The sequence below is a fragment of the Anser brachyrhynchus genome (genome assembly GCF_964034855.1).
Source record: "Anser brachyrhynchus genome assembly, chromosome: 5".
In the NCBI taxonomy this organism is placed as follows: Eukaryota; Metazoa; Chordata; class Aves; order Anseriformes; family Anatidae; genus Anser; species Anser brachyrhynchus.
In genome coordinates, this window is record NC_137699.1 from 2,587,229 (window position 1) to 2,608,037 (window position 20,809).

The 20,809-nt window shown below is 40.6% G+C and overlaps 2 protein-coding genes across 5 annotated transcripts in view; both read right to left on the bottom strand.

Annotated features, from left to right (window-relative positions):
* Positions 1-963: 963 nt before the first annotated feature.
* On the bottom strand, positions 964-10,683 carry WEE1 (WEE1 G2 checkpoint kinase). 2 transcript variants are annotated; one of them, XM_080593349.1, is made up of 11 exons: positions 9,908-10,683; positions 7,688-7,896; positions 7,278-7,356; positions 7,022-7,194; positions 6,197-6,318; positions 5,402-5,548; positions 4,920-5,015; positions 4,758-4,843; positions 4,354-4,524; positions 4,122-4,267; positions 964-2,340 (listed from the first exon to the last, which is right to left on the bottom strand). In XM_080593349.1, exons 1-11 carry the CDS (start codon positions 10,466-10,468, stop codon positions 2,190-2,192), a joined length of 1,941 nt encoding a protein of 646 aa, XP_080449475.1. In that variant the 5' UTR covers positions 10,469-10,683; the 3' UTR covers positions 964-2,189. The 2 variants fall into 2 exon arrangements, with proteins under 2 accessions (XP_080449475.1, XP_080449476.1); XM_080593350.1 differs by having other exon boundaries at positions 7,278-7,344; positions 9,908-10,669.
* Positions 10,684-19,679: 8,996 nt separating this feature from the next.
* The window catches only part of ZNF143 (zinc finger protein 143), a 37,976-nt gene continuing 36,846 nt past the window's right edge, over positions 19,680-20,809 (bottom strand). For 2 of the 3 annotated variants that reach the window (XM_080593353.1, XM_080593351.1), the window contains one exon: positions 19,680-20,426. In XM_080593353.1, the coding sequence (XP_080449479.1) occupies positions 20,343-20,426 (84 nt within the window). In that variant the 3' untranslated portion in view covers positions 19,680-20,342. The remainder of the gene's footprint in view (positions 20,427-20,809) is intronic. The other variant, XM_080593352.1, reaches the window with a different exon arrangement.

A 20,809-nucleotide genomic window follows, 5' to 3' on the forward strand; every position in this document is an offset into this window, starting at 1 on the left:
TGCTGATGTTTTAATTGTTGCAGAGCAGTGTTTACACCAGGCCAAGGACTTTTCGGCTTCTTGCTCTGTCCTGCCAGCGAGCAGGCTGGGGGTGCAGCAGGAGCTGGGAGGGGACAGACCCAGGACAGCTGACCCAAACTGGCCAAAGGGGTATTCCATACCATCTGACGTCATGCTAAACAATATATAGGGGTGGCTGGCCGGGGTGGGGGGGCCGGCTGCTCGGGAATAGGCTGGGCATCGGTCAGCGGGTGGTGAGCAATTGCATTGTGCATCACTTGTTTTCTTACACATTATTATTGTTAATACTATTATCATTATCACTATTATTATTATTATTATTATATTCCTTATATTCCTTATATTCCTGTCTTAATAAACTGTCTTTATCTCAACTCACCGGCTTCACTTTCCCGTTTCTCTCCCCCATCCCAGAGAGGGAGGGGGGAGGGTGAGCGAACGGCTGTGTGGTGTTTAGCTGCCAGCCGGGTTAAACCACAACATACATATACATGAATATTTTATGTCCGTGCTACAGAAAACTTGTCATTATTGTCCTCCGTAAGCTATTCAGTCCCTCCACCACCCTTCTCTCCCCATTCTCAACAATGCATGGGTATTCATGCCTCCTTACCTCAGGCCCAGCAGGTCTTTCTTTGCAGTTTCATCTAGTATTCCATCTTCACAGTCACGTCTCAGTTCAAATCGTCCACAGGTTTCAGCTTTCCAACTGGCTAAGTACCGTTTCTGAAGTTGTAGAGACAGACGGCAGTCGATATACACTAGCGCACACAGACTGGTGCTTTTGTCCCAACAACTATCAGTGAGTCCCACTCTCCTGACAGGGAACCACAAGCACTAGGCAGGAACAGGAAGCAAATCTAATCGGGACTTGCTGTGGTATATTCCTGAGTCAACGTTTTATTTCCACAAATATCAAGTTTAAATAAGCATTAGACACTATTAAACACAACTTTTAACTTTAATATTCAAATTCAACACTAGTAAGAACAAATAGAGCACAAATGGGAAACACAGTTTAAACTAAAATTAATGAAGAGATAAGCCAGAAATTAGAACAGTTCTATTTTCAGCAACATCTGTCAGCCAGCATCAGTGTAAGTTTTGACAGACACATTTGGTTCATACTGGAACTTAAAACTGAACAGTTAAACTTTGTCTGTTGGCATCTCAGACTGCAGTTTTAGTATAGTATACTATATAAGCACAATCAAACTTATGTACATAAACAATGAAGAACAACCTGAACACTTACACTAAACAATTATTTACAAGTACTCCAACATAAAAAATATACAAGAGCCTCAAGAATGAAAAACTGAAGAGAATACCAACATTTAGAGAACCTTATTAGAAAGGATTACAAAACATCAACAGCCAAGACATAAACAATTGCACTACACTAATACAGAGTCCAAATATTAAATTGGTGCATTATTTCACAATGCACTAGCTTCAAGAGAGAAATGCTGCCTTCACTAAAATGCAGCTTAGATTTGTTTCACGTAATTGTTTTAACAAGAAGCCTATTAACACAATAATGATTGTTTTAATGCTACAGTTTACAGCGAGGACAAAACACTAAAATAGCAGCAGTTCCACGCGGCACTTAATTCCACAGGTTTCTAAGCTGTGGTTTATGCAATGCCTACAAAGTGCTCCCAGTTGAATATACAAATAAAATTCACAATAAAAGGTTACCTGACATCAGGTACTTTGAGTGTAGGTGGCCTTAAAGCCCGTCTTTCAAAATTTATTCCCCTCTGCTCCAAAATCAGTAACACAGCAATGCCCCTTCCCTCCCTCTTAAAGATCATTAGGGACAGTACTTCTCATTACAATGCTGTAACACTAAAAAGCAGCACACCACTATAGTGGTTAACCCTGGGACGATGTAACATCTAACAGTGTAACTGAAAGGTTTATGGATTAACATCCAGGATCCTCTACGGACAGATAGTGACCAAGTCCATTATCTCCAACAGTTAATACAGCTAATCAGCCATATTGTTGATATTAAAAACCCAGAAGCAATTCCTGTAAAACTAGTGACACTGATCTAAGACAGGACAAGAAACCAGGAATTTAATGCTTCCTTCAACTCCTTAAGGCTTCAGTCCAGCAGAGATGCTATAGCCATCCTCAGTAGTTCTTTCAGGCTTCATAGTTCAGTATATAGTAAGACTAACTGAGCGGTTCATTTTCTTTCCAATGAGTCGAGATGGTCTATTTTGTGTCGTAGATCTAGTTGTCATTCTGTCAGTGAACAGTGCTCGTTCCTCAGCTGCGGCCTTTGCCATCTGTGCCTTCTTCAGCTCTCTGCAAGACATTGGAAGTCACACACGCAATAATCAGTAGGAACTACAGGCATGTCCCAGCAAGTGACATTTTCAGAGGAATTACAACAAGACTTGCCATCAATTCAGGCCACATTAAGACAAACAGATGCAAATGATACTTAAACCCACAGGACAAAACACCAACGTTCCTTACTTGCCTAGATACCTCTTTCCCCTTTCAAAAGAAAGGACGACAAATTCACATATCTTGGTCAAATTTTGAAATCCAGATTTTTATAAGCAGCTCAGCAGCTTTGACCTGAAAATCTTTAGCTTGCTATAGCTTATATTTGCAACAGGCAAAATACTTGCTATCACTGGAAGTGTGGCTGCAACACAGAACACTAGTCTTTCTAACCTTACGTTTTTCCCATTGCAATTCAGTTTGTCACAATGATAAGTGAGGTGGAAAAAATTACTATGTTTTATGATTGAAAGAAGGTTACCTACAGTATTGATCACTGATCTGGTATCAAAAGAATTTATTCCACTCTATCTTATGTATCAATTACAAGATTATAGGATGTTGTTTACTTCCTAGTACAAGTCCTATGATCAACAAGTGAAAAGCTAATTACAGAAGCTCCCTCAAATGAAATGTTCAGCCACAACTGAAACTCCCGTGGAAGACTCAGGCAAGCAGACACACTCTTAAATGAAACATAACTAGCAACAGACAACTCAGGAAGCATCCTTTTCCTCTTGCATACCACATCAAAAACCTATCACCACATAAATCTTGTTTGCCTAACAAAAATTTGAGCCTATTACTGCAAGGCTGTAACACTGAAGGTGGCAAAGACCATTGTCCCTATATAACATTCTGCCAAGTGTTCTGTTTCAGAGAATTACCAATACTCAGTCTGAGGACTAAGTTAAATAAAACTCAAGATACGTAACTATGAAATAGTCTGACTAAAGAGCAAAGTTATCCTTATCAAGGATTTCCCCCATAACCCTTCTCTCCTTTAAGTGCTCATATACAGTAAAATGCAAGGATTCCCCCGTACGTCATCTTATCCCAAGCTACCCCTCAGAGAATTTTCTCTATCCTAACTATTATGACTTGTAATCTCACTTTACACCTCATCTCCAAAGCAAGAGCAAGTTTTTCAAGCACATTATATATTGGTATAGATGTATTTAGCTTTAAGTTTGTATTTAGTTTTTAAGTTTTAGTTGGCTAGTCCCATTCTTGTTCAAGTACTGTTCATTTACACCAGTGCTCCATCTAATCCTCTCCATGTTATCACTATGCCAGTCCACTGAAAGAATTATTTTTTTTTTTTTTTTTTAAATCAGCTTCCCTAATGACTGGAGGTCGGTCATACACGCACATCCGTGCACACAACCAACCACCAAACCATTACTGGGAAATTCAGTTTTAAAATATTCTTCCATTCTTCCCTAAAAGTAATCCTACCTGAACTACTTTATGGAACACTATCCCGCCTGAAAGTTACTATGGGTAAGTGTTCTTTTCAAATTATTCTTAGCTTTACTTTACAGTTATTTTTGTAAGGATGAAACTGCAGGCAGGTTTTGCCTTCACAAAGCATTAGAAAAGCCAACTCCCCACCCCACCCCCACCCCCCCCAAAAAAAAAAACACCACCCCTTAATACAAGCAAGTTACCTTGAGAAACCCATCCTTAAATAACTGCACAACTCGTCATATTACTCTTTCCACAGTCAACCGTAAAAGCATATAAAGAACCATTAGAAGTTAAGTTACATTTAAGGATCCCAAGGAATTACTTACTTCTGCAAGAGTGAGTTTTTGAATTTTTCAGCATTCAGTTCTATCCTCAGCTGCTCTGCACTCTTTTTTGCAGCAGAGAGCAGCACTGAATGCTTGACTAGTGCCACAGCTGAAGGTCTTTTCTCTGGATCAGGATTAATCATAACCTTGGAAAAAATAAAGTCATTCTAGTTAAGGCCAGTAATACAGTAAATTACACTAATCAGAGAGTCACTGGAACAAGAGTTCTTACTTTTAGTAGATCTAGCAATTCTTGAGAAAGCACTTGTGGTATTCTCGGTAGTTTTCCTTGTCGAATTTCATGCCATTGGTCCCCATTAGTTGGAAGCGGTTCAGCCCCAGCAGCGCAGACAACAGTCAGAGCAAGAGCAAAAATATCTGCTTTTGGCAAATGAGTGTAGTTCTTTAAAAATAAAGAAAAATAAATTTACTATAGATACTACCCAGTATAAAAACAAACCTCAGCTAGATTATGCAACACCAAACACATCCATGCTATTACATTCCGACTAGCGTTTGGGGAGATACCATCTAGGAAGTTTATTTCAGCAAGGAAGTGGCAGACAACAAATCATTACCCTAATGAAAACAGCATGCAGACCTAACATGACTATTTTCTACAAGTAGGATAGCTACCTCTTGTAGGACTTCATTTGCAAGAAAACGGCTGTCACCTTCCTCCACTTGTGGACTAGATACTCGAGTTACATGACCAAGATCACCTGCAAAAAACATAGCGTTATTTCTCAGAAGACATAAAATGATGCAACTCTTAAGCACAAGTGTGCTGCTTCGTACCTATTTTAAATATGACTCTATCAGATGACCACTCATCATCATCTCCTTCTTCTGAAGTCGTACTTGGGACTGATGTCCTGGATATGAAGATGTTACCTGTAAAAGAGCAGAACTGTTAAAAAACACATTTGAGTCCAATTTTTTGCTTCATCTGTTTTTATTGGTTTGTTTTAGCCACACAGAAATTTCAGTTGCATACCCAGCTTGTAGAACAAGAAATTACAACGTGCACACACACACACTCTGCAGGAAGTGAAGCCAAGCGTTGTGCAAGAAAGAGTTAATTACACAAAAAAGACCCAAGATAAATTCATCAACAGTTACAAGTTTGCTAGCCAATTTTATAACTGACATCTTTGTACTGCTACTTAAGACTTCAGTAAAGAATTTACAGTTAATAAGGTGTGGTTAACTGCTCATTTCTCTACAGATTACATTAACTGAGGAACCTGTCAATAGAGTAAACCAGTTTACACACTTACTAGGTTTAATATCCATGTGTACCAGCGACATCGAATGAATGTACTTTAAGCCTCGAGCCACCTGAAGTAGTAGGTCCTTCAGCTCTGGCTCAGTAAAATAACGCATATTCCTGTAATTTTCACTTATGGCATCTGCTAAACTGCCACCTAAAACAACATTAAATAAAAAGTATTTATTTATTTATTTATAATCAAACAGTTCAGAAAATAATGATAACTGGCTTCCAAAAGTAAATACAACTGACTTCCAAAATCAGCAGTGAACCTATCACCAAAAATTTGCTGATGATACACAGGGATTGCTGTATCCCCTCTCTTTATAGCCGTGTAATATACTAAAATTATTTTTCTTCTGTGAAGTCTACTGCAGTTGCCATGTAAATTAACAGGATATCAAAACACAAAGGAAAAGGACTCTAGTCCTCTTTCAGATCTCTGGCAGGATATCAGCCACAGCAACTGCGCCCTTTTCAAGGGAAACTTTTTTCTCTGTATTCCAGCTTGAGCTATCATACAGAAGAATTAACTACTTTACACTGAGGCATTTGTGAGCAGCAGTTCCAATATTCTTGAACACTGAAGACTTTGCAATTTTGTAAATTATTGTTTCATTTATCCAGTATGCCCTTTGCAATAGAAAGGAACATATAGACCCACTTCAGACAATAATAATATGAGCTATGCATAAGGATGTAAATTCCTACTTAGCACTAGGGATGTGTAGAGATACCTGTCTATCTTCAAAAAAACAAACAGATTTTTAAAGCAAGTTCAGAACAATTGATTTTTACTTACCATTGCAATATTCATTCTGTATGAGCATATGATCATCTTCTGCCCATGCAGAGTAGTATCTTACTACGTGTGAATGCTGCCCCAGAACTGCGTGTGCATAGACCTCTCTTAAAGCATTTTGCCTGTTACAGTCACACAAAAAAATAACAGCGCACAGGAATATTATGAAGTGAAATTAGTTCAATTTCAGCTTTACATAAACACTTATTAAAATATCACGCCACTCTTCCAGCACAGGTCTCTAACTAAAATCTTCACGTTCAGTTCTGCAGAGCCTTATGTTGGATTTGTATTTACATCCAAACAGCCAAAGCCATTTATATTGCATTAAAAGACCAAGCAACGTGAAACATTAAAACACAGGCTTTGTTGCAGATGATTCTTGAGGCAACTGCCGCTTGCATTACTTACTTTCCAACCACTGTCCGCAGCAAGCTTTCGATCTGCATGTCACTTAAACTTGACAGGAACGTGGGAGTATTGTTTTCCTTTCACATCTCAAAGGATCACTGCTGCAGTTTCATATAGTACCTCCTACCATTAATGCAAGCAAGCATTTCTTTTACTTTCCAGGTGAGGACAATCTGTTTCCACTCAGAAATTTCGGGACAAATCTCTGTTGGAGTTCAGTAAACTTTCCTCCCAAAGTTTGAGCAGTATTCAAAGAAGAAATGTAAAACGACTTCAGAACTGTATCCTACTGTTTTACATTTAATTGAAGTATATTTATGATTTTATCATAAATGCCTTCTCTAGATACTGATACAAAGCAACATGGAAGGAAAAAGCACCAAAAAGCATGTTTTAAGAGCAGGAAATACTCACTCGTCCACTGAGCCAGCTAAGGGTTTCTTAGATCGCTTTATAGCATAAATACAGCCATCAAGCCTCTTCACACATTTAAACACAGAACCAAATTCACCGGATCCAATCTTCTCCAACTCATGAAATTCGGTAGCATACCGTGACTTCATATTACTTTCTGTTATTGTGATCCTCTGTAAAGATCAGAAAGAAAAATACTTACACATGCAAATACATGAATTGCCAAACTTTGTACCAAGTTCTAAAGGTTAATTACCTTAGCAGGTCTGATAGTTTCATCTTCAAGCTCTCCATCACTTGCTTCCATGTCTTCTCCGCAAGAGCTGAAATTCACACTAGTTATTTTTACAGAATTAATACAGCTTAAGAAACTTAAAATTGAAGTCTAGCAGTTGTTTTTTTTTTTAAATCCAATTCTCCCATACTACCCAAGTTTAGTCTAATTAAACACTAGATATTTATAAGCACAAGCTCATAATCATAAAACCATAAAAAACTCATACTAACAAAACCCTTCATAAAAAGCAGATACTCCAAGAGCTCTATCTTGCATCACTAACAGATTTGGAAGGAAAAATAATTTCACAGAAGCAATTCTTAACAGAACTTTTGCAGCTAAAACAGTTTTAAGGGTAAGTGTTACAAGGAAAGATATAAATTTCTCACTCATTCCAGTGCGTTCTCTTTCTCCTCCGACACTGTCCTTCAGAGTTATGCAGGAACATGGAATCAGGAGTGAAGGGATTAATGTTCACATGAGGTGTTTGTCTGATATCAGAATCTCGCTTCTCCGACTTCCCAACATTCATAAATAAAGAGCCCCCTCGAAGTTTGACTGAGCTGGAACCTAGTCCTTGTGCTTTAGAGAGCAAACTCTGTATTTAAAATAATAATAATGAGACATTTATGAGCTCAACGTTGCTTTAGACACAAATAGTCATGTCATGTTTGAAAGTCATTATTGCAATGCTGTCTATTCAAAGCAAGCATGAGTTGTTTAAACAATGCCTGCATTTCCATCAAAAAATTCCACAGACGCTATGAGGCTTTACACTTCACACAAAAACAGTTAAAGAAAACATTAAATGTTGAAATAATTTTGAAAAGATAGGAACGATGATGAGAGAAATGTTCTGTCTTTAATCAAGTCATCACCCAGCCTTCCCCATGGACCGTTCTAAGTTCATGAAACAAACAGAGATGAAATTCATGGACCATGCTGTGTTGTATTGCCACGATTTTCATATAAAAGATATAAAAGTTAGACTAAATATAGAAGGTACCTTTGGTTATCACAAACTTAAGATAGCAAGCTTAAAAAGAACACTATATCAAAGATTTAATACTGCTGCAGAAGCCTCAATGGACCTACAACACTTGCTCAAGAACTGACAGCACTATTCAGTGACATCAGTCTCACTGAATCACCACAGGAGGACAGACTGAAGCAGCAACGCCGGAACAATATCACACATGAAACCGTTGCACTTCCAGTACAATATTCAGAGTAGATATTTTGGGCAGTAATCCATCAGGCATTTTCTGGGCACGTGATCAGATCTCTCCTAGTTACGTAGAGAAGTTTGCACCTGAGTCTCCCACACCCTCGTAAGGATGCTAACCAGTGACCTCTTGGATCACAAGCATGAGCATCACCTCATCCTAGCAATGTCTTATCACATAAAGAACTGACATATCTCAAGTCTAAAGCACCACAGAGAATAAGGTTTGTACTTTGGGAATCCAACTGTACTCTCCAACCCTAGACTAGATGAAGACCTTCAAGTCTCAGTGGAGTCTCAACACATTTCAGTATTTCCACTGGGTAACTTAACCAACTATTTTTCCTGATCTGGGCACCTAACTCAATAATTCCATTGAAACACAGTGTTAAGATGTTACTTTTAAGTGTCACAATACACACGACTCTGGCATCTCTAAAGTGTTTGCTCCTGACTTAAGATCATCTCCCATTTTCCTATTTCTAAACAGGGTTACTAAGCTACCTTTGAAACCTCATTTGGGACAGAAGCTGAGAAGAATAACAAACACCAGAGCCAGAGAGGAAAAAAAAATTAAGGTTGCCCTCCTTATGCTTACTTGTTTTCAGTGGGTAGTCTATAGACCCCTGGGAGGTCATCCACAGGGATTATCATTACGCTACTCCCAAAGGATTATGTGGAAAGTAACAAAGAAAGCAAGACTACTATCACTGGATTTAAATGCACTATGTTTATATATTTTCGTGTTTTAGGTGAGCATCGAGATCACAAATTGAAATGCCTTCCAAACGTCTGTCGCTGACAGTCTTAAGAGCTACCTATCCCTTTAAGCTTTCAAACCCGTCAGTTTAACGACATCTCTGGCTGCTCAGTCTCCCAAATTCGACGCAGAAAAACGCAGACGCTGCACTTGCGCTGGCACACGGTGCTACTCCAGTACTCAAACAAGACGCAACGACTTGCTGGTAAACACGAAGCAGCACATTCCCGTTCAAGGTTTGACTTTTTAGTAGTAAAGGTCCAAACGCCCTCACGTAACGTAGCGGTATTAAGGCGTTTGACGTTCTCCTTTCACCGTTACCCAGCCTTTCCCAGGAACGCGGCGGACACACGGCATTTCTCCGCCAGCCTCTCAGAGGCTCCCGGCAGGACACCGCGCTCCTCCTCACCCCGCCGTGCCGAGGGGGCGCCGCTGCGGCCTCCGCCTCGGGGCCGCGCCTTACATAACCCAACACGCAACCCAACGGCCGCGCCGCCGCGGCTCCCCGGGCCGCCGCCAACTTCTGCCGGCCGGCACCTCCCGGCCCGGCCCCCCCAACGCCCGGCCCGGAGGGAGTAAGGCCCCGTTACCACCCCCCCCAAGTAACGGCCGCGGGTGCCTCACCTTGGGGGTGTGCGGCGTGTCGAAGAGGCGCAGCTTGCGGAAGGTCTTGTGGGGCGGGGTGCCGGGGTAGTCGGGCAGCGGCGAGCCGGGCTCCTCGCTCCGCGGCCGGTAGCCGCCCGCCGCCAGGTGCGGCGGGGAGCGCCCCCCGTAGCGCCGGCCCTTGTGGGGAGGCGGCGGCGAGGGCGAGCCGGCCATGAAGTAGGCTCCGGGCGACTTGACCGGCGAGGAGCCGAACCCTTCCTCCTCCCACGAGTCCCCCTCGTCCGGCAGCGGCGCCGCCGCGGGCTCCATCTCCTCCTCCTCCTCCTCCTCCTCCAGCAGGGGCGGGTCGCCCCGCGCCGGGGTGCGAGCCACCGAGAGCGGCGAGTCCGCCTCCTGGAAGGCCGAGTCCTCGCCGGTGCTGTTGCCGCTGCTGCCGCCCTCCTCCTCCTCGTCCTCCTCCTCCTCCTCGCAGTCGCTGTGGCCGCTCAGGAACAGCAGCTTCTGACGGATCGGGGCGGCCGCCCGCCGGGCCGACACCCGCCGCGGCGGCGCCGCCTGCTGCAGGCTGAGGAAGCTCATGGCGGCCCGCTGCGCTGCGAGCCCCGCTCCCCACCGCCGCTGCGCTGCCCCCCGGCGCGCTACGGCCCCGGGCGCGGTAGCGGCTGCTGGGCGCGGCGCTGCCGGTTCGGCACGGCTCGGCTCGCCTCGCGCCGTTCGGACTCCGCGGCTTTCCCGCGACCGTTAGTCACGTGGCGCGCACGCCAGCCAATCACGCCCGCCCCCTCGGTTTGAAAACACGGAGGGCGGGGGCGCAGCCACACACGGTGGCGTCACGGGGCGCTTTGGCGCGAACGCGGAGAGCCGAGGGGGCGGGGCCGGGCGCGAGCCGCCCAGGGGCGGTTGGAGGGGGGCGGGGCTCGCCACCCGACACCGGCCCTGCGGCGCCCGCACGGACACGTCCGCCCTGTGCGGCGCGCGGCCCGTGACCCGCGGCCCGCCGCCATCTTGGCGGCTCCGCCCGGCAACGGCGGGCGCGTGGCTGGGGGCCTGAGGGACCCTGGTCCGCCTGCTTCCAGCCTGTGCCCTGCGGGAGGCCCCGCTTCGCAGCCAAATTTTTGCACTCCAAAACTGTTTTGTGTGCCCTAAAGCGGTAACAACGCCTTTTAGGCTAGTTAAAGACACTTTTTTTTTGAGCTAATCAGCGTTCTAATCCACTTCAGATAAAGTGATTCATCTGATTTAAACACACCCAGAAATAGGAGCCTCAAACACAGCAGCCCAAGATGTCACTAACAGTTTCCACAAGACCTTTTTAAAAAGGACCAAAAAGTCCCAGCGCAGCAAATGTGACGTGCAGCAGGTGCCATTAATCAGACAAGCAATCCCCTGACAGATGCCACAACTTCATCTCCCCACTTCCTTTTGTCTTGTACTACCTTGATTACATGCAACCCAATAAAACTGCCAGTCTCTCTTCTGTACCAGATCACCTTAAAACAAATTGCTCGAGTAACAAAGGTCCTGACAAATCTTGATGTTTACATCCACAGGAGCCCAAGCAACCCACAGAAAGTCAGGTGCATATCCCTGCCGAGTTCCTGTCAGCCTCCCCAGTCTCTTATCCCCTAAATATGGGGGCGGCACCACAGGTTCACTTTCCTGAGAGGTGAGGAGGCCATGTGGGATGCTCTGACCCTGCAGAACAGAACAGCCCTGATGATGTTAGCTGGTGCCCCCTGCCAGCCTCACCACCAAAACTGATCTGCTACGAAAGGGACATTTCTACAAAGAGCACAGACTGAGTCTGAAACCTGATAAGACAATGCATTAAAACACACAGCCAATAAAGAATAAAGTTTGTACTTAACCATGTTTCTGTTGTTCGCTGTTTCCTTTTCAATGGGCTGATCTCCAGGAGCTGAGGCCTCAGGGCAAACCTGAAGCGCTCGTTCTGCCTCCCTTGAGGGCTTCCCCCACTCAGCAGCACAGGATATTCTGGATGCTTCACAGCACGGACAACAGCAGGTCTTGAGGGCTCCTCTCTGCAGCCTGCTGAAACAGGACACCTGTCTCTCACTCATGTAATTATTTTTTGGACAGATTTTCCATTGAGACCTAAACCAAAAATACGGGGATACTTTCTTCTCCTAACACCGAGTTCACACAACTGCCACTGTCCTAGTCCCCATGGTTTTGGGATGCAGGAAATACCACAAGGGATGACAGTATCCCAGGTGAGGGCCAAGAGAGTTTGTTACTCCACTTCTTGTAGTGGTTCCCCCTTTTTTAACCTCTCATGCCTCAAAATACCTGTTTCTTTGTGGAAAGCTGCTGCACAGCTCTAAGCAGGGCAACACAACTGTCACCAATTGCTCTCACCAGTATGCATGTGCCACTGGTGCCGTATGAACATGTCTTAAATTAATTTGGCTAAACATTTCCAGCCATCGAAAGAACTCGGTACCCTCACACACTCCCACTTTGTGCACAATGAGATGGTTTTGCTTAGAGCTCCATTGCCTCAAGGCATATAGGCCATCAACTTTTCTTCTTGTAAGACATACAGAGGAACATTTCCACCTAAATATCACATCCCTATATACTCCTACGCTTTTGATGACCAGAAAGCTTTTTGTTTTCAAGACAAGCAGTGACATACAACAAGAACACAATTTCTGAGATTATGGAAATCTTGTGAAATTTCTGAAAACTGAAGTTAGCCAATGTTACCTATGAAAACGGGACTGGACATCTTTTACAGGGAGATGGTTACACCAAGTCAAGTGCTATACAAATGCTTGCCTTGCAAGAATTTAGAATCACAGTAACGGCCCATTCAAAATACTCATTTTTTAAAATGGGAATGCACTGTATAGTAAATACGAACTGAAACATCTGAGTTTCAGGGCAGATGACGTACAAGAAGGCCATTAAAATACAACCTCTATCTCAGCAACCTCTATCAATCAGTAGCCCACAGAAGACGATGCAAAGCAATTCATAATTAAGGACCCAAAACATCCCATCCATGAGCTGTGGTTTGCTTCATTTGTATGTGAAGTTTTCTTTTAAAAAGGTTAAAGAATTTTAACTTACAATAAGGAAATATGCCCTCCTGCCCCCCCACAAAAAATGCCAAAGCTACAGTTTCCTTCCCAAACTCAACCTAAATACAACTGTCACTGCATTGCTTTCTGGAGTCTACAGACACAGCTATTTAATGAGGGTAAGTGGCAAACGGAACTTCAGAAGCCCCACAGTACAGAGTTACTACTGAATTGCTGATCACTGTAACAGCTTAAATAGGACAAAATCAAGTGGAACAATTTAGAGTTTGTGCAGAGGAGGAACTATTTCTGAAGAGTGAGAAGACAGAAAAAGACAAGACGAAAAAAGGAACAGTGAAAGAAATAAACAGCTGAAACCCAATTGTTTTACAAGAAAGTTTATTTCCAAACTGAGAGCAAATAAGAAAATGAAGTATTGAATAAATAACTATAACAAAATGTGTAGTTGCTATATAAAGACCACATTTGTAGGCTCTATATATGTGCAATCCTGAATCTGCATCAGTTGTACTTTTGCTGTAGTTTGATGGGATTATAAACAGTTGTATGGAAGAGATTATTTTCCCCAAGCACGAGCGTGGTAACTCGGCTATCCTGCCCAACATGACAAGAACTATGACTAGCATTAGCAGGCCTATAAAAAGCCTAAATAAAAAGCACTACAATTTCATTTGCCAGAGAATACCTTAACAGTGGAGATTGTTGCAGGAAGAAGAGAGGTGAATGGGAGAAGAGCTGAGCAAAATTCCACTGTGCCATACTCTTGTAGCCAAATTCAGCCCAAATTCTCTGAGGCTAATTAAATTGCACCTTTTGAGACTCTAGATCTTGCTAAATAAAGACCTGATCCTATGGACAGCTGTAAAAGCATGTACCCTGCTGTCCAGACAGTGCCTGACTGATATTCCTAGGAATTTGAGTGGCTTAAAGGTTTTCAGAATAAGTTTGCAAAATTGGCTTTTATTATTATTTTTTACACTTGCTTTTAAATTAAAAAATAAGTATACCAGGCCCGGTGCACTCAAGATCGTGCTACCAGAAATTCTTACCTAGGCCAGCACAGGCTCACTGAAAAACAGCAGCATTTAACTAGGAGTTTTCAAGCTCAAGGGGAAACAGTTGTTCTCTCTTTTGTGGGTAACAGGAGAACCCAAATAACGATGAATGGGAAAGAAGTGAAACAATGGCCAATTTGTCTAGCTGTCAGAAGAAACTGCCACAGAAATGGGTACAATGCCTTCTTGTCAGTATTTCCTGCACTTACAAGTTCACCTGAAGTCCACCAAAAACACTTTGATCAAATTGGAACAGTTCTGGCAAAAAAAATGGATGAAACCCATTGTAGAGCAGCCAGCATAGTCTTGAAACTGGTTCATCTTATATGAAGGTAAACAAAGTGAAAAAGCCAAAGAAGAGGAAGGTCAAGTTGCTTCTATGACAATCTGAAACGCTACAACCGATTGTAGTTGATGCGCCAGTCCTTCTACTCTTTTTAGCATGTAGTCTGTCTGCATGCAGATAGAGCATTTCTCAAGGATATTATTTACACTTCCTGGGTGAATACAAGAGCAAGAGACTGAGGTGGACAACAGAAAGTGGAATTTGGCAGCTAGGACACCCCCTATAAAAGCCGTAGTTCTGGGCCTAAAATATGTAAATTCAAGGGAAGATCTGAAGATACTCAGAAAGAAGTTATAATGCACAAGTTAGATTAAAAAAGTATAGGTTCTACAAAACAAGTCAGGCACAATTCTTCAATATTTTTCTGCAACTATGAAAGCATACACTCTTAACAGTTTTTAAATGACTCCCTTTCTGCCTACACTTCTGCCTTCAGTTACAAAGAAAATGGCAAAAGAATATGATCGTAAGAGTTGTATTCAGATCTGAAATTTCCTTCAAAACATCCTAAAAGTTGAAGAGCAAGTGATTGCCATGACTGCAAAACAACAGGTCCAATCAGAATGCCTCTTTCCTGTGCTAAAGTGAATTTAAAATGATAAGAATAGAACAGAAAGCAAGATTTTGTAACTGCAATTAAAAGCCTCAAAATGTCTAATGCAAATTAAGGAATCAGTACTAATTTACCAGTACCGCTAACCTTTTTTCTTTTATTCCTTCCTTCAGGGAAGATACAAAACCATAAAAGAAGTACTCTGCCTTTTCCCAAATCTACTTTTATTTATTTTATTAATCTCTTATGTGTATCATTTAATGTAATTTCTTTTGCAAGAATTTCTTAGAAATGTAGATAAGCAGATAAAAACTTTGTAACAGAGTTTCAAGAAGCTCAGCCACCTTCTTGGCATTCAAACTATCCTCATGAACCTATGAACATTCAAAAATCTGTCTTTTTTTTCAGCATACCTGTTTACAAAGCAAAAAGAAGTTAGCCCTGTCTGCCCCACAAATCATTCCTATATTTGCTGATTTTTCAGAGTCACTATAACTTATATTCAAATTGGAATGAGTTTTACACCAAAGAAGCACCCCACTGGAGACATAGCTTTGGAACACTGATTTTTCTCCAGTAGCTTTCTACAGCCCCATGGTAGTTTCTGTTAATGTCAGCAGACCTGCCACATCAGGAATGTCATTTCCTTGTCTTGCCTAACATAGATGCTCAGAAACCTCTCAGTCAAATGCTACAGAATTAAACAGTAACACAGTGGTAAATCAGAAAGTCCCCAGATAAGTACTTAATATGCAGCAGCCAGTCAACCTAAAGCCTGGTAAGAGATTTAAACAAAGGAATGGGTAAAAGGATGGGATTTTGACAGTAACACTTAAGACATATTTTGTTGTAGAAAAAATTCCACACAATAATTTTTGCCCTGAAAGTATAATACTTTATCATTCCTTTTAGTAAAATGCTACAAATAATCTAAACAGAACAAAATTAATACAAAGAGAATCTCTTACTGGTTCAGAACCTGAGCAGGATGGAATTTAAGGGGGCTACATTTCCATTTGAGAAAAAACATACATGTCAGACTACGTATGACAAAATGCTCGCTTGTTGATACAAGCTTGTATGTTTATTGGGATAATTAAAGTCTGTTTTGAATATAACCCTCAGTTGAAAAAGTCTGGTATCACACTCCTGACGGGGTTAGATGTCAGCAATTTACTATTAAAGGTGATAGTCTAATTGCATTGTCAGACTTCCCTGTGGCCAAGCGAACTTTGCTAGCAGAATAACATCAAAGGAACGTCAAAACTACTGAAAACACCTAAGCTACATTTTTAAATACACATAACATGACAGCAAAAAATGCTGGCTTATTCGCCTAATATACAGTACAATTTACTATTTATGACATGAGAACCAAGATTGGCTTTTGGTCTCTTGTCATATGGGTCCAGACTTCATAAGGCTTTTATCAATGGAGCAAAAAATATTTTGGGGAGATCTGGTGCTCAAATATATACTGCTTTGAAAAAATAGGAGTACCGTATTATCAACAACCAGCTGAAGCAAAGACAAGGCACATGTTAATTTCTATATTTTTCATAACAGAAATGATAAAGACTGAATTAATATATTTCTGAAGTTTCAACCAATTGTAAAGTAATAGCTGAACAGTACACAAGTTAACCTTCACTTCCAACCCCTAGAATTTAAACAACTTGCTGCTTTAGAAAATCAGCTTCCTGCCCACCCTGCTTGTAGTGAAATTTCGTCTGTGTTGTATTTGAAAATTGCACAGAAAAATGTATAGAACATTTCATTATTACCATTTAAAGACAACCTAAGAGTGACTGGAATGGATTCATTACAGCGCACATCTGCATTTTGGTTAAGTAAGAGCTATGGTCTGCAATCTGATTGAGCTGAACAGCTACAGCGCTTAAATTGCTGGATTCAGAAACAGTCTTCCTCACATCCTTACTCTGTACCATATTTTTCTGGTGGCTAAAGTCTGATGAAATAGCTTCCTGTCCCTGGGGGAGGCTCCCTGACTGCCTGGTGAGAAGTACACAGCATGCAGTGATTTTTTGGTGTGCAGCATGATTGTCACAGAAGCCAGAACAACCAGTAAAGCAAATTACTCCCCACATTTTAATGAAGGTTAGGAACTAGAGTGAAGTTTAGGAAGAACTGCCCTCCAAGATCAGCCTTCTTGTTTATCAAGACTATTAGCTTTCTCCTTCTGTTGTATGCTAAGCAGACATCACATACGTGTCTTTTTTTCTCCCATACTGTACCTCAATCTCTCTGGTATCAGTCAGTTGATTGGTTGGTGAGATTACTTATTCCATCATGGATTATGGCTTTTTACAACTTTGTTGTCAGTCTTCAGGATTTACTCTTATAAAAACCCAGTCTTCCAACTTCGGCCTATTCACGTGTGCTTTGGCATTAGCTCTTTTAGGGTAAAAACCGTCCTATTGTTATGCATAGTGTGTCTGGCATAAAAGGTCATCAGCCTGAAGCACCGCTAATGATTGCCTCCCTCTTTTTACAATCACTAGAGGTACTAAACTACTGTAAAGTGAAGCAAAGCCCACAGTGCTGAAAAACTGTAGGAACATTTAAAAAGAAAAGTTGACTGCAAAGTCTAGAGATGGTTAGCTTTCATTCCTTTAAGGGAGGAGTTTATGTAGGCCTGGAATCCAAATCTGAAAGAAAAATTGTGACTGGCAATGCTGGAAATGTGGGAACCAATTTCTAAAAGGAAGTGATACACCAGGATGCTTTACTTCATAGGATCCCTCTTTTACAAACGACTTCCTTCTTCTAATGTGCCAAAGCATTCCCTTAGAAATAATTTTCAAAAAGAGGAGTAAAATCTTTGGGGAAATATAGAAGATTTCTACTCCCAAACACCCAGTCCTTTTTGGCATATTGTTTCCTCCTCCCCAAATCCTCTTGACCAATATTCCTATCTAACCCAATTTCATCCTGTGTAATCCTCTGCTACAGAACCTTCGAATACCAACAGGCAGTATCTGCTCACAAGACAGTTCCTTCCACTCTTATCAGAATGGAAGCAGCGTGGAAAATCACAGAAGTCTCTCCAGTCTGAAAACAAGTCTGTTCTACAGACAGGCCTCACAGTGAAGATACATATAATCGTCTCTGCTTGTCTTTAAATGCTAAGCCGCATAAGTCAGTCCGGCTTGTTTATTCAGTAATTAAGTATGTTTTCCTTTATAGGAGTAGGTATGGGGGAAGCATAACCTTTGACTTGGGAGTTTTGCAAGAACAGCTGGTAAGATGCAATAAGAGAAATCACTTAAAAGATACAGCAGCTTTTCCTGACCCAGCTAGTTTTGAATGCCTTGGAGCAAACTAACTAGTATGAAATGGGAAGTAATACTCACATTTGTACAGTGGTCAGAAAATGTCCTGGGAAATGAGAACAAGTTTTTTCTTTGCTAAATCACTTCCAGCCACCGTTTCCAAAAACTATTAGCAACAAAATTTAAGAAAAAAACTTGAACGTTCATGTCAAATGATACATCTTTAATTTCTAAATGGTTGCAAAAACTAAGAAACTGATCTAGTTGACAGGTAATTAATTTTCTTTGCATAGTACAGTTTATCTCCAGGGGATATCAAAAATTATTTAAAACTTCAGGAAAACTGGCACCTAAGTCAATAAGCAGCCTCAACCCTACATAAAGGTTGCAGACAACCTCAATGTTTTCAAGTTTTTCTTTGTAACACCCAGAGAATGGCCTGCTTTGGCCACGTCTTTCCCACAGTATTGCGTTCTTTCACTGCATTTTTCAGTTGGCCATCTGTATGAAAAAAATAAAAGGCTGCAACGCATATTGATAAAGTAATTCACAATAAATTAGCTTCACTGTATTTGAACTTGGCCTTTTTGAGGTCAAATACCTCAAAGTACATAGTTACGTTTTTTTTTTAAAGTAAAATGCGTACACCTCACAATATTTAAAAATGATAACTTAATTAACGTTTCATCCAGAAGATGTTTAATCCTTTAATCCTTCCCTTGAGAAGGTTAAAGGTAAGGCTTCAGTTTCAGAAGTACTCTTGACACTCATCTAAAGTAAGCACTGAATCTTACAGGAAGCCAAGAAAGTTTAGCTTGCTTAACAAGCTTACTAACAAGACAAGAGTAAAGACTTTTTCGTATAAAAAAAATAAGTTACATTTTACTGTATGCATTAGACTTACCTACAATGGATTTTTTTTCCTTTACAGAATTATAAATGGAGAGAAGCATTGTACTTATATCATCATTAATTAATCCCTTTTTTCTAGTAACTTCTGTCCTGATTTTCAAAAGCACTGATTATCAGCATATCCTAGGTAGTGAGTGGTAGCTGCAGGCAATCAGAACTGTTGAAAATAGACTGTTAGTACTTGCATTTATGCCACAAACGCACCATTTGAAAATATTCCTCTTGAAAACTGGTAGTTTACTTTTTAGTCAAAATCAGTTGACTAATTACTTCTTTTTAATTTTTTTTAGTACTTTAGAATGCTTAATATAACTAATAACACTAATAACTTAATATACTTTAGTGTATTATGGTAAAAATGAATGTCAAAAATTTAAATTTATGATAAATAAACTTTGGAAAAAATTATACAAGGCCGTAAATAAATAATTTAACTTCAGTCTCATTAAAAAGTAAAACAGTAGGTCAAACAGTATCATCCTACCTAGACAATACAATCTTGTTATATTTTATTGCATAATCAGAGTAACATCTTAAGTAAAATATGTAAAGAAACGAAATCATTAGATTTACTTCCTTTAATATTGAACAACCAAAGTTTCTCCTTTGTACATAATCCAATTTAAAGATAATATAATTAGCACTTCCAGCATTAACATTCTGTATTTACAATGAATGAAATGGGGTGGATAATCTAAACAGTATTCAAGTCTGTATGAAACAAATCAAAATACGAAGATTTACAGTAGGCTCAAAATCCACGACTTTTCTATTTATGGAAACCAATTGAAAAGGCTTTTTCTTCTTTATTACTTGTAAGGGTTCCTTAAGTGATGATTTTGTTATAATATTTTAAACATTTCAAGTCTTCAGCAATGCCTTCATTATTTGTACATGACATTAAAAATTAATTCCAATACTTCTATTTCACTTTTCACTTGCTTGTAGACCAGTCTGAAATCTGATGAAGGATAACAAGGAAATTTACTATATAATCCTAATTCCATATTCCTGAATATACAACGGTTAGAAGTAGGTGATGTCAGTCCATTCCAAGGGTTATGTACACAAAACTTACAAAATGTTCTTTGCTCTTGCATAAAATGTGTACATAGTATCAATGAGCAGGGAACTTCAAAGTTTTTATGGATTGCTGCTGGCATGGACCTTTGTTGATTGAAAATAAAATACCTTTCGCTCTATTGTTCTGGTAGCAGTTTTAGAAGTTAATCATCAATCCCTGGTGTTTCACCCTGTTGTATTCTGGAGGCTATTCTAATGGCTTCTTCCAGAGACTGTTGTTCTCCAAGCTGAAACAGATGCATTTAAACATAAATAAATTTAAAATTTTACACAGATCAATTTTTCTTTACAAATTTGTAAGGTGAAACCAAAGATAAAGATACTGATCAATACTTAGCACAAGTAAGTGTGATCAGTACTGTCACACCTCTTCTGGGTAGTATATACTAACAGATATCTAATCAGCATGAAAATTAAGATAGCGCCTGACAGCAGATTAAACTGAATTTCTGTGTATCTACCGAATTAATTTTCTTCAAAGACTGCTGCATGGTAAACACATTTCATGATACACAAAGGAGATGATAATTTACCTTGGCAGACACAACAAAGCTAAGATAAGGCTTTCAAAATTCATGCTGGCCATTGAAATACATTTTAACACTGGTAA